This window comes from Ovis aries, chromosome 6, assembly GCF_016772045.2.
Source record: "Ovis aries strain OAR_USU_Benz2616 breed Rambouillet chromosome 6, ARS-UI_Ramb_v3.0, whole genome shotgun sequence".
Classification (NCBI taxonomy): domain Eukaryota; kingdom Metazoa; phylum Chordata; class Mammalia; order Artiodactyla; family Bovidae; genus Ovis; species Ovis aries.
In genome coordinates, this window is record NC_056059.1 from 2,918,990 (window position 1) to 2,931,602 (window position 12,613).

Here is a 12,613-nt window from a genome sequence, read left to right on the forward strand (position 1 = left end):
AACTTTTGCTGGTCATACTTTTGCCATGCCTTGGCTTTCTTAAGTGAAAGAAAGAATAGATTCTCAATAATTTCTCAGGTTGCTTCTAATGCTAACATTTGATAATGTGCTGGGCATCTAGTTTGGCTTGCTGCCTTTCATTCTTGTCTTCCCTAAAGATTGTAAGATGTACAATTCTTTTTTTGGGAAGGGGTCCAGAACTCAGAGAAACTTTAGTTCAGTAGCAGTTGAAACTGTTTTTTTAATCAATTGCATTTGGAGAAATAGAAAGTAAAATTAGATCAGTTACACTTTTGAGGATTTCTGTTTACTGGAAGTTTTTGGAGTGTTTTCATTATTACAGTTGGAGAAAACTTGTTTATTGTGGATAGATATTTATTAGCATTTGAACGCATGGTTATTTCCTCTTAGACTGTATGCTCTTCCTAGGAGGTTAATGATAATGTTGTTGAAGCCTTATGGTAGAAGAGGAAAGTCTTCTCAGACTTTCGCAGTATGGGCTGTATTGCCATATGGTTGTTTTTTTTTTTTTTCCCAACTCCCATGTGTACTTTTATTTATTGTTATTGTTTTTGAGAAATTTAATGGTCCTTAATTATAGTTATAAAATGCTTAAACCAGTGAAGTAGTAAAGCAAGATTTGAGATAAATTTTTAAAGTCTAGAGACATTGTGTTTTTTTTTTACACAGAGGCTCTCCCAACTTATGATTATTTTCTGAAGTTATTGGCAGATTTGTTTGGTCTTATCCCTGTAATAGGTATTTAATAATTTCTTTTGCTAAATGGGATAAGTCTTAACAGGGAGAGCACTGACTTAGGACTCATACTGTGTCTATTACTTAGGAGTTGAATTATGTCAGGTTATCTATAACAAGTTTCTTCTCTGTGCTTCAGTTTTCATCTCCTTAAAATGAATATAATATCTTCTTTTAGACTTATTTAGAAGGTTAAATGGAGGAGGAAATGGCACAGTTCAGTTCAGTTGCTAAGTCGTGTCCGACTCTTTGTGACCCCATGAATCGCAGCATGCCAGGCCTCCCTGTCCATCACCAACTTCCGGAGTTTACTCAAACTTACGTCCATTGAGTCCATGATGCCATCCAGCCATCTCATCCTCTGTCGTCCCCTTCTCCTCCTGCCCCCAATCCTTCCCAGCACCAGGGTCTTTTCCAATGAGTCAACTCTTCGCATGAGGTGGCCAAAGTACTAGAGTTTCAGCTTTAGCATCATTCCTTCCAAAGAAATCCCAGACCTGATCTCCTTCAGAATGGACTGGTTGGATCTCCTTGCAGTCCAAGGGACTCTCAGGAGTCTTCTCCAACACCACAGTTCAAAAGCATCAATTCTTCAGCGCTCAGCCTTCTTCACAGTCCAACTCTCACATCCATACATAACCACTGGGAAAGCCATAGCCTTGACTAGATGGACCTTTGTTGGAAAAGTAATGTCTCTGCTTTTGAATATGCTGTCTAGGTTGGTCATAACTTTTCTTCCAAGGAGTAAGCATCTTTTAATTTCATGGCTGTAGTCACCATCTGCAGTGATTTTGGAGCCCAAAAAAATAAAGTCTGACACTGTTTCCTTATCTATCTCCCATGAAGTGATGGGACCGGATGCCATGATCTTAGTTTTCTGAATGTTGAGCTTTAAGCCAACTTTTTTACTCTCCACTTTCACTTTCATCAAGAGGCTTTTAGTTCCTCTTCACTTTCTGCGTTACGGGTGATGTCATCTGTGTTTCTGAGGTTACTGATATTTCTCCCAGCAATCTTGATTCCAGCTTGTGCTGCTTCCAGCCCGTTTCTCATGATGTACTCTGCATAGAAGTTAAATAAGCAGGGTGGCAATATACAGCCTTGATGCACTCCTTTTCCTATTTGGAACCAGTCTGTTGTTCCATGTCCAGTTCTAACTGTTGCTTCCTGACCTGCGTACAGGTTTCTCAAGAAGCAGGTCAGGTGGTCTGGTATTCCCATCTCTCTCAGAATTTTCTGCAGTTTCTTGTGATCCACACGGTCAAAGGCTTTGGCATAGTCAATAAAGCAGAAATACACCACTCCAGTATTCTTGCCTAGAGAATCCCAGGGACAGAAGAACCTGGTGGGCTTCTGTCCATAGGGTCACACAGAGTTGGACACGACTGAAGTGACTTAGCATGCATGCATGCATTGGAGAAGGAAATGGCAACCCACTCCAGTATTCTTGCCTGGAGAATCCCAGGGACAGAGGAGCCTGGTGGGCTGCTGTCTGTGGGGTCGCATAGAGTCGGACACAACTGAAGTGACTTAGCAGCAGCATCCCTGTATCTTAACCACTTTTCTACTTAAATCTCTCTTAGAATATAAGAATCAATAAATAAAGGATCATATTATTTTGGTGTGTACATGTGTTTCATTTTATTATTTATCCTACTATATTTGAAATTCTTCCCTTGGGAATTCCTTGAAATTTAATGCAAAATCTTAGTCAATTTATTTAGGTATTTTTCTGGATAGAGTGCCCATATTTTCATCAGAAAGTCAAAAAGAGTCTGTGTCCACATTTTTGAGGACTGGTTCATAGCTGATCTTCATGGCTCATGTAGTGCCCAACAGAGTGCTTTTCAGATATCTGGCTGTCAGTCAAGAGTAATATGTGACTTGTGGAATGGTAGAGTGAGTGGGCATCTGACATTCACTCACTTTTAAACTATTACAACATGTCTGCCATGTGCCAGGTGCTGGAAACGACCCATCTGGTTTCTAGTCTAAATACACCTACTGGAGAGGCAGACAGTAAATGATGGGAAGAAGTGCTATTGAATTGTGTGAATGTATGCTTAGCTCATATCAAAATTCCTTTTTTGCTGGGAAAATAGATTAGTTTTTAAAACTTGAAATAGTGAGAGGGTCTCTTCCTTTTTGTGCTAGTTCTGAAGGATCCTTGGGAAGGATAGAAGGGGCAATTGTAGTCTTTTTTTTTTTTTCTCTTTTAAATTTTGGATTCTTAACTAGCTCCTCACACTATTTTATATTCTTAGGTTTAGAAAGCAAATGTACTAGAAGTTCCTACTCCTACATATGGTACTGGAGATATGTAGAGGAATGATTTCTCTGGTCTGCTGTAAATCTTTTAGGGCTCTAGAAGGGTATATGAGGACTCCTTCGGGACTTGCGCTCTCAAGGTCAAGGGGAGAGAATGACTTGGCCCTGAATCTCAAGACTGGTGTGGCTACAAGTACTCGTTGTCTTTAGGATCTACTCTTTGTTGTTCAGGAGATGTTTCTGCACATGGCTGGTGGCTTGGCCCCTGATATTCCTGAATGAACGTCATGGACAGAACTTGGATTGGTGTACTGGGAGCCTGATTTATGGGTCTGAACAAATAATTGAAGCTAGTGAGATGGGTATTCTGATGGGTATTCTGATTGCCTGGACATGAGTTGCACGGTCACTCCTATACTCTCGTGTGGAGAGTGTGTAGGAAAGTGTAAATGAGAGAAAGCAAATGGGCGAGTGTGAGGGTCGGAGTCTGTGATAAGTGACAGAAAGGGAGTGTGAAAGTGTGTGAATTTTGAAGAGTATGGGTAGTTTCAACCCCATACAAACCACAAGGGGTGCGTTCATGGGAAGGGGAGGCTTAGAACATGGCAGCTGTTGTTCAGTCAGTAATAATATTTATCTTCTGTGAAGGGAAAGAGGGAAATACGTGGAAGCAGTTAATCACATATGACATAGGTTGGACTCTTGGAGCTACAACAGAGACCAGATTACATCAGAAGGGGGATTTACTGTAAACTTACTTGGCTAGGAAAGCCATTGGGAACCAAGGTAGCTATTGAGGATGGCTGTGCTGTTTCTTTTACGTGCTTCTTGACATTCTCATAGCTCTGAGTGCCATTTTATTTTCTGACTCACTTTTGTTTGCCTGTAGATTGAATCATTTTACCTCTAGTTTGCATTTGGGTTTCTTGTTCCTGGCTCTGTAGAAAATTTGATATGTTCTACTTTCACTTTCTCCATGAACTGGCTATTCATGCCATATTCTTTGCTGACTTTTGAGACAGCCCTATTGCTTAGCTTTGAATTTGTCTGTTTTCAGATGACAGTTCATGCTTCCTGGGAAGCATCCCCTCCTTTGTTACATAAAGTAGCTCTACTGCTGCTGCTAAGTTGCTTCAGTCATGTCCAACTCTGTGCGACCCCATAGACGGCAGCCCACCAGGCTCCCTCATCCCTGGGATTCTCCAGGCAAGAACACTGGAGTGGGTTGCCATTTCCTTCTCCAATGCGTGAAAGTGAAAAGTAGCTCTAGCTGGTATTGAATGTGCCTTTGTTCAGGTCTGCTGTTGTGTTTCTTTTAAGGCAGCAGGGCTGTGCAGTGGAACTGTTGGCTGTGTGTAGTCTACTAATTTCCTAATGAAATTCTGAGGAAGACCAGTGAAATATCCTGTGTTGTCTTTGCAAAAAGGTGTACATAAATTCAGATGGGTCAAATATTTAGTACCAGTTTCAGAGTTTGTGATGCATCTATGAGATCTTTAGAACAAAGACCAGCTTTACTGGTTTTATGGCCTAACTCTTCATAAAGTTTCTCATATTCTGGACTGTTTCCTATTGTTGAGGCATTTGTTGTCGTTCAGATGCTAAGTCACATCCCACTCTATGTGACCCCATGGACTGTAGCATGCTAGGCTTCCTTGTCCTTCTCTATCTCCTAGAGTTTGCTCAAATTCATGTCCATTGAGTCGGTGATGCTATCTAACCATCTCATCCTCTTTTGCCCACGTTCCTCCTGACCTCAGTCTTTCCTAGCATCAGGGTCTTTTTCAGTGAGTCAGCTCTTCTCATCAGGTGGCCAAAGTATTGGAGCTTCAGCTTCAGCATCAGTCCTTCCAGTGAATATTCAGGGTTGATTTTCTTTAGGATTCACTGTTTTCATCTCCTTGGCGTCTTAAGAGACTTTGAAGAGTCTGCTCCAGCACCACAATTATAAAGCATCAAATAATTCTTTGCCACTCAGTCTTCCTTATGGTCCAACTCTTACATCCATGCATGACTACTGGAAAAACCATAGCTTTGACTACATGGACCTTTGTCAGTGAAGTGATGTCTTTGCTTTTTAATATGCTGTGGAGGTTCCTCATAGTTTTTCTTCCAAGGAACAAGCGTCGTTTAACTTCATGGCTGCACTCACCATTTGCAGTGATTTTGGAGCCCTGCAAGATAAAATTTGTCATTGTTTCCAGTTTTTCCCTATTTGCCATGAAGTGAGCGGATCGGATGCCATGATCTTTGTTTTTTGAATACTAAGATTTAAGCCAGCTTTTTCTCTCTCCTTTTTCAGTCATCAAGAGGCTTTTTAGATCCTCTTTGCTTTCTGCCATTAAAGTGGTATCACCTGCATATCTGAGGTTGTTAATATTTCTCCAGGCAATCTTGATTCCAGCTTGTGATTCATCTAGTCTGATATTTCACATAATGTAAGTAGGGTGACACCATACAACCTTGATATACTACTTTCCCAATGTTGAACCAGTCTGTTGTTCCATGTTGAGTTCTAACTGTTGTTTCTTGATCTACATACAGTTTTCTCAGGAGACAGTTAAGTTGGTCTGGTATTCTTGTCTCTTTTAAGATTTTCCTGTTTGTTGTGATCCACACAGTCCAAGGCTTTAGCATAGTCAGTGAAGCAGAAATAGATTTTTTTCTCATATTCTGTTGCTTTTACCATGATCCAAGGAATGTTGGCAATTTGGTCTTTGATTCCTCTGCCTTTTCTAAATCCACGTTGTACATCTGAAAGTTCTCAAGTACTGTTGAAGCCTAGCTTGAAGGATTTTGAGCATTAACTTACTAGCATGTGAAATGGGCACAACTGTATGGTACTTTGAATGTTCTTTGGCATTGCCTTTCTTTGAAATTGAAATGGAAACTGACCATTTCCAGTCCTGGGGTCACTGCTAAGTTTTTGAAATTTGTCAACATACTGAGTGTAGCACTTTAACAGCATCATCTTTTAGGATTTTAAATAGCTCAATTGGGATTCCATAACCTTCAGTAGCTTTGTAGTGATGCTTCCTCAGGCCCACTTGACTTCATACTCCAAGTGTCTGGCTCTAGGTGATTGACCACAGCATTGTGGTTATCCAGGTCATTAAGACCTTTTTGTATAGTTCTTCTATGTATTTTTGCCATGTCTTTTTAATATCTTCTGCTTCTCTTAGGTCTGTATTGTTTCTGTCCTTGATTGTGCTCATGTTTGCATGAAATCAAGATGGCCGGGAAAAATATCAATAACCTCAGATATGCAGATGACACCACCCTTATGGCAGAAAGTGAAGAGGAACTACAAAGCCTCTTGATGAAAGTGAAAGTGGAGAGTGAAAAAGTTGGCTTAAAGCTCAACATTCAGAAAACTAAGATCATGGCATCCGGTCCCATCACTTCATGGGAAATAGATAGGGAAACAGTGGAAACAGTGTCAGACTTTTATTTTTGGGGCTCCAAAATCACTGCAGATGGTGATTGCAGCCATGAAATTAAAAGACGCTTACTCCTTGGAAGAAAAGTTATGACCAACCTAGATAGCATATTCAAAAGCAGAGACATTAGTTTGCCGACTAAGTTCCGTCTAGGCAAGGCTATGGTTTTTCCTGTGGTCAGGTATGGATGTGAGAGTTGGACTGTGAAGAAGGCTGAGCACCGAAGAATTGATGCTTTTGAACTGTGGTGTTGGAGAAGACTCTTGAGAGTCCCTTGGACTGCAAGGAGATCCAACCAGTCCATTCTGAAGGAGATCAGGTCTGGGATTTCTTTGGAAGGAATGATGCTAAAGCTGAAACTCCAGTACTTTGGCCACCTCATGTGAAGAGTTGACTCATTGGAAGACTCTGATGCTGGGAGGGATTGAGGGCAGGAGGAGAAGGGGACGACAGAGGATGAGATGGCTGGATGGCATCACTGACTCGATGGACGTGAGTCTGAGTGAACTCCGGGAGTTGGTGATGGACAGGGAGGCCTGGCGTGCTGCGATTCATGGGGTCCCAAAGAGTCAGATATGACTGAGCGACTGACCTGAACTGAACTTGCATGAAATGTTCTCTTTTTATTTCCAAATTTCTTGAAGAGATCGCTAGTCTTTCCCATTCTGTTGTTTTCTTCTTTGTTTTCATTGTTCATTTAAGAAAACTCTCTTATATCTCCTTACTGTGCTCTGGACTCTACTCAGTGGGGTATATCTTTCCTCATCTCACATCTCTTCTTTTCTCAGCTATTTGTAAGGCCTCCCCAGGCAGCCATTTTGCTTTTTTGCATTTCTTTTCCATGGGGATGGTCTTGATCCCTGTCTCCTGTACAGTGTCACAAACCTCCGTCCATAGTTCATCAGGCACTCTGTCTATCAGATCTAGTCACTTAAATCTATTTCTCACTTCCACTGTATAATCATAAGGGATTTGATTTAGGTCATACCTGAATGGTCTAGTGGTTTTCTCCACTTTCTTCAATGTAAGTCTGAATTTGGCAATAAGGACTTCATGATCTGAGCCACAGTCAGCTCCCGGTCTTGTTTTTGCTAAAAACCTCAGCTGGAGATTCTGTAGAGGAAAATGAGTACCTGAGATAAACTCATCTAAAATGCTCTGTATGATTTAGGTTTTCCTGTCTTTTTTAACAGTTCTCCAAAAGTCATTTTTTTTCTCCCAGACTTAACCTTAATACACCATTAATAGAATCTTTGTACTTTCCTTAATCCCTTCTTAGGGAAAAACTTTTCTTGGGAGAGTCACTTGTGATCATTTGACAAAGGTGAACAGAAAGCTCTGTTTATTTAATTTAAAACCTAAGGTCTGCTTTCTCAGGTTTTTCTTCAAACATCCTCTCCACTTCAATATCCAGTTTCTGTAGCAACTGACAAACAGTTAGCACCTGGGTCAGAATGTAAAGAAATTTGGTTTTAACCTAGACAGATAAGAAGATAATCAGGTAACAGCTTCACAGCTTCTTGAGCTGGAACTTACTACCTCATTTCAAGGAATTATGCATTTTGTCTTGAAGAGACCAGAAATTTTTCTTCCTTTCACACAACCTTAGATAAGTTAGCTGTTCCTCTGTTAAACTGTTTAATCATAGTCAAATTAATTAACTAACCACATTAAGACAGATCAGAGAACTCTTCTGTGGAGAAATCAGAGCCAGTAGAATTAATTCTCTTCAAGTGGAATGTCTCTGGGAGTTATTTTATGTTGTCTCTTTTAGGATGATCTCTTGTTCAAGTTGATTGGAAAAATCTAGAGTGGTATTTAGGTCTGTGTTATGGGTTAGGGTGTAGATACTAGATCTCTTGAATCACTTAGGTGGGGAGATGTTGGATAGGGGAGAAATGTTCAGACACTAGAAAGGACGACATCCAAGAGATGAAAAATAATTAATGTTACATCTCAGAAATAGATACAGCATACTACATAGAAACCATCCTTTTTTAAAACAACAAAAAAAAGTTAAGTCCTTGAAGCTGGAGAAAGATTACTGCTTTTTTGTATTCCAGGAACTACCTTCTGTTGAAGAACTCACTATTGTTCTGCCTGAAGATATTGAATTAAAGCCTCTTGGGATGGTTTCAAGTATTATTGAACAATTAGGTATGTATGTATTTTTATTAATAATTATAATTTATATCCAAGTATATACTAATAATCAAAGACTTATGGTAAGGGAATTTTCTCCAAAATATGTAATAATACTTCATTTTATAGCTGTTAGGTTTGAACAGATAAATTCAGTTTTTACTTACACAAAGTGAAAGTGAAGTCGCTCAGTTGTGTCCTACTCTTTGCGACCCCATAGACTGTAGCCTACCAGGCTTCTCTGTCCATGGGATTTTCCAGGCAATAGTACTGAAGTGGATTGCCTTTTCCTTCTCCAGGGGATCTTCCCAACCCAGGGCTCGAACCCGGGTCTCCTGCATTGTAGACAGACGCTTTATCATCTGAGCCACCAGGGAAGTAGTACATAAATACAATGTTTTTTTAAAAATTTAAAGTGCTTTTACTGACATAGAAATTTCTCCAAAATTTATTTAAATGATACATCTGTTTTCTGTTGCTGTTAAGTTACTACATGTTTAATGGTTTAAAACAACACATTTATTACTTTACAGTACTGTGGGCCAGAAGTGTGATGGGTCCCACTGGGTAAAATCAAGGGGTCCTTCAGGGCCAAGTTGCTCTCTGGAGGCTCTGAGGGAGAATGCATTTCTTGATCTTTTCCAGTATTTGGAGATCTCTCTCATTCCTTTGCTCATGGCCGCCTACCTTCATTTTCAAAATCCATAATGTAGCTTCTCTCTGACCTTATCTATCATCATATCCCCCTCTGATGGATCAGCACAGACTGGGAAGATTCTCTGCTTCTAAGGACTCCTTAGATTGGGTGTACCCACTGTTAACCGTGGTAATTTTGTACTGTAAGGTGCTTAGCCTTATTCTTATCCTCAAAGTCTCTCTTTTTAATATAAAATATCATTTACAGGTTCAGGGATTTGGGTGTGTGGATATCTTTTTTTGTGGGTAGAGAGCTGTTACTCTGCCTGCTGCCTTTGATTTTATCTTACAAACAAGTAAATTAGAAAGTTCTAGAATTTAACACTGACATTAATGCCATGAAATATGAACCCATTGGAGTATATGGGAACTAAATTTTACAGATTTCTTTTAGCCCCAAGATATGATGTCAGTACAGGAGAGACTTTGAAATTAATGTTGCTACTATTAACTCTAGTAAGTGACACCAAAAAATAGGACTGCAAGTTGACAAAGTCATAGGATTTTTGAACTAAGAAAAAGGCCTAAATGGTCCACCAGTCCTTAGTTTATGACTTAAGGGACATAGAAGAATTTGAGTTACTTGCTCCTGTGATCTGTTGTATAATCAGTCAGTGGTAGAAATGAAAATTTATCTTTTGATCTTTTTATTTATTTATTTTTAACACCAAAAACATTTTGTACTGAGGTATAGCCAGTTAACAGATGAACAGGGAAGGGACTCAGCCATTCATATACCTGTATCCATTCTCCCCCAAACCCCACTCCCACCCAGGCTGCCACATAACATTGAGCAGAGTTCCATGTGCTCTACAGTAGATCTTTGTTATCCATTTTAAATATAGCAGTATGTTCATGACCTTCCCAAAGTCCCTAACTATCCCTTCTCCCCAGGCAATCAGAAGTTTGTTTTCTAAGTCTGTAAGTCTCTTTCTGTTTTATAAGTAAGTTCATTTGTATGATTTATTTTTAAATTCCTCATCTAAGGGATGCCATAGGATATTTCTCCTTCTCTGACTTCACTCAGTATGACACTCTCTAGGTCCATCCAAGTTGCTGCAAATGACATTATTTCGTTCTTTTTAATGGTTGAGTAATATTCCATTAAACAGCCTTATCCATTTCTCTGTGAATGAACATTTAGGTTGCTTCCATGTCTTGGCTTTTGTAAACAGTGCTTCAGTGAACATTGGGATGCATGCATCTTTTTGGGCCATGGTTGTCTCTGAATATATGGCCAGGAGTGGAATTGCAGGGTCATTGAAACCATGATTAAAAACCTCCCAACAAACAAAAGTCCAGGACATGACAGCTTCACAGGTGAATTTTATCAAACATTGAGAGAAGAGTTAAAACACCTATCCTTCTGAAACTGTTCTTTTCATCTTTTTTTAAATTGTCTTATCACTATTTTAAAAAATAAGTCTTACTTACAATTTGGGAGATTATTAATGAAAATTCCAATTAAATGAAACTTTTTTATAAAGATCATAATTACTAAAACTCTACATGATTCTTGAGTCATTACATTTACTATCTATGGTATTTAATAATATGCAAAAATAAATCAGAAAGGTAATTTCTTGATTACATAGTATGAATCAACTGTTTATTGGACTTGATGTGTGTAGAAAAAGTTTAGGTCATAATGTTCATTCTCAAGGGAAAGAAAAGTAAATTATGTGATACATATGAAATAATGCTTTTTAAAGATACTATTTTGACTAACACATCCTAATAGACTAACAAAATTCTCACCCTGGTGGGAATAAAGATTAATGAGTCAAACAGAGCATGTGCTGCTATTGAATATGCTTGTTACACACTCCGTTTTGAAAACTTGAAACGTAACATTATTTGGACCTTTTACAAAAAAGAAAATAACATTAAATATCAGTCAGCTAGGTTGTCGTGATAGTTCTGTGTGGGTTTCACCATATGATCATGTTAAAATCTCTTATGTACTCTTTTCTTCAGTTCACAGTCTCTCAGTCGTGTCTGACTCTTTGTGACCCCATGGACTGCAGCACGCCAGGCTTCCCTGTCCATCACCAATTGCTGGAGCTTACTCAAACCCATGGCCATTGAGTTGGTGATCCCATCCAAGCATCTCATCCTCTGTTGTCTCCTCCTCCTGCACCCAATCTTTCCCAGCATCAGGGTCTTTTCCAGTAAGTCAGTTCTTTGCATCAGGTGGCCAAAGTATCAGAGTTTCAGCTTCAACATCAGTCCTTCCAATGAACACCCAGGACTCATCTCCTTTAAGATGGACTGGTTGGATCTCCTTGCAGTTCAAGGGACTCTCAAGAGTCTTCTCCAACAACACAATTAGAAGCATCGATTCTTTAGCACTCAGCTTTCTTTATAGTCCAACTCTCATATCCATACAGTTTAGTTCATTTCAGTTGCTCAGTCATGTCCAACTCTTTGCGACCCCATGAATCATAGCATGCCAGGCCTCCCTGTCCATCACCAACTCCTGGAGTTTACCCAGACTCACGTGCGTCAAGTTGGTGATGCCATCCAGCATCTCATCCTCTGTTGTCCCCTTCTCCTTCTGCCCCTAATCCCTCCCAGCATCAGAGTCTTTTCCAATGAGTCAGCTCGTCACATGACGTGGCCAAAGTACTGGAGCTTCAGCTTTAGCATCATTCCTTCCAATGAACACCCAGGACTGATCTCCTTTAGAATGGACTGGTTATACCTCCTTGCAGTCTAAGGGACTCTCAGGAGTCTTCTCCAACACCACAGTTCAAAAGCATCAATTCTTCAGTGCTCAGCTTTCTTCACAGTCCAACTCAAATCCATACATGACCACAGGAAAAACCGTAGCCTTGACTAGACGGACCTTTGTTGGCAAAGTAATGTCTCTGCTTTTGAATATGCTATCTAGGTTGGTCATAACTTTTCTTCCAAGGAGTAAGTGTCTTCTAATTTCACGGCTGTAGTCACCATCTGCAGTGATTTTGGAGCCCCCCAAAATAAAGTCTGTCACTGTTCCATTGTTTCCCCATCTATGTGCCATGAAGTGATGGGACCAGATGCCATGATCTTCGTTTTCTGAATGTTGAGCTTTAAGTCAACTTTTTCACTCTCCTATTACTTTCATCAAGAGGGTCTTCTTCACTTTCTGCCATAAGTGTGATGTCATCTGCCTATCCAAGGTTATTGATATTTCTCCTGGCAATCTTGCTTCCAGCTTGTGCTTCATCCAGCACAGTGTTTCTCATGATGTACTCTGTGTGTAAGTAAAATAGGCAGGGTTGCAATATACAGTCTTGATGTACTCCTTTTCTGATTTGGAACCTGTC

At 39.8% G+C, this 12,613-nt stretch overlaps 1 protein-coding gene across 2 annotated transcripts in view; it reads left to right on the forward strand.

The window, feature by feature from the left end:
• Positions 1-12,613, forward strand: part of NAF1 (nuclear assembly factor 1 ribonucleoprotein) — a 34,479-nt gene that overhangs the window by 3,439 nt on the left and 18,427 nt on the right. For both annotated transcript variants that reach the window (XM_004009579.6, XM_042251102.2), the window contains exon 3: positions 8,528-8,621. In XM_004009579.6, the coding sequence (XP_004009628.3) occupies positions 8,528-8,621 (94 nt within the window). The remainder of the gene's footprint in view (positions 1-8,527; positions 8,622-12,613) is intronic.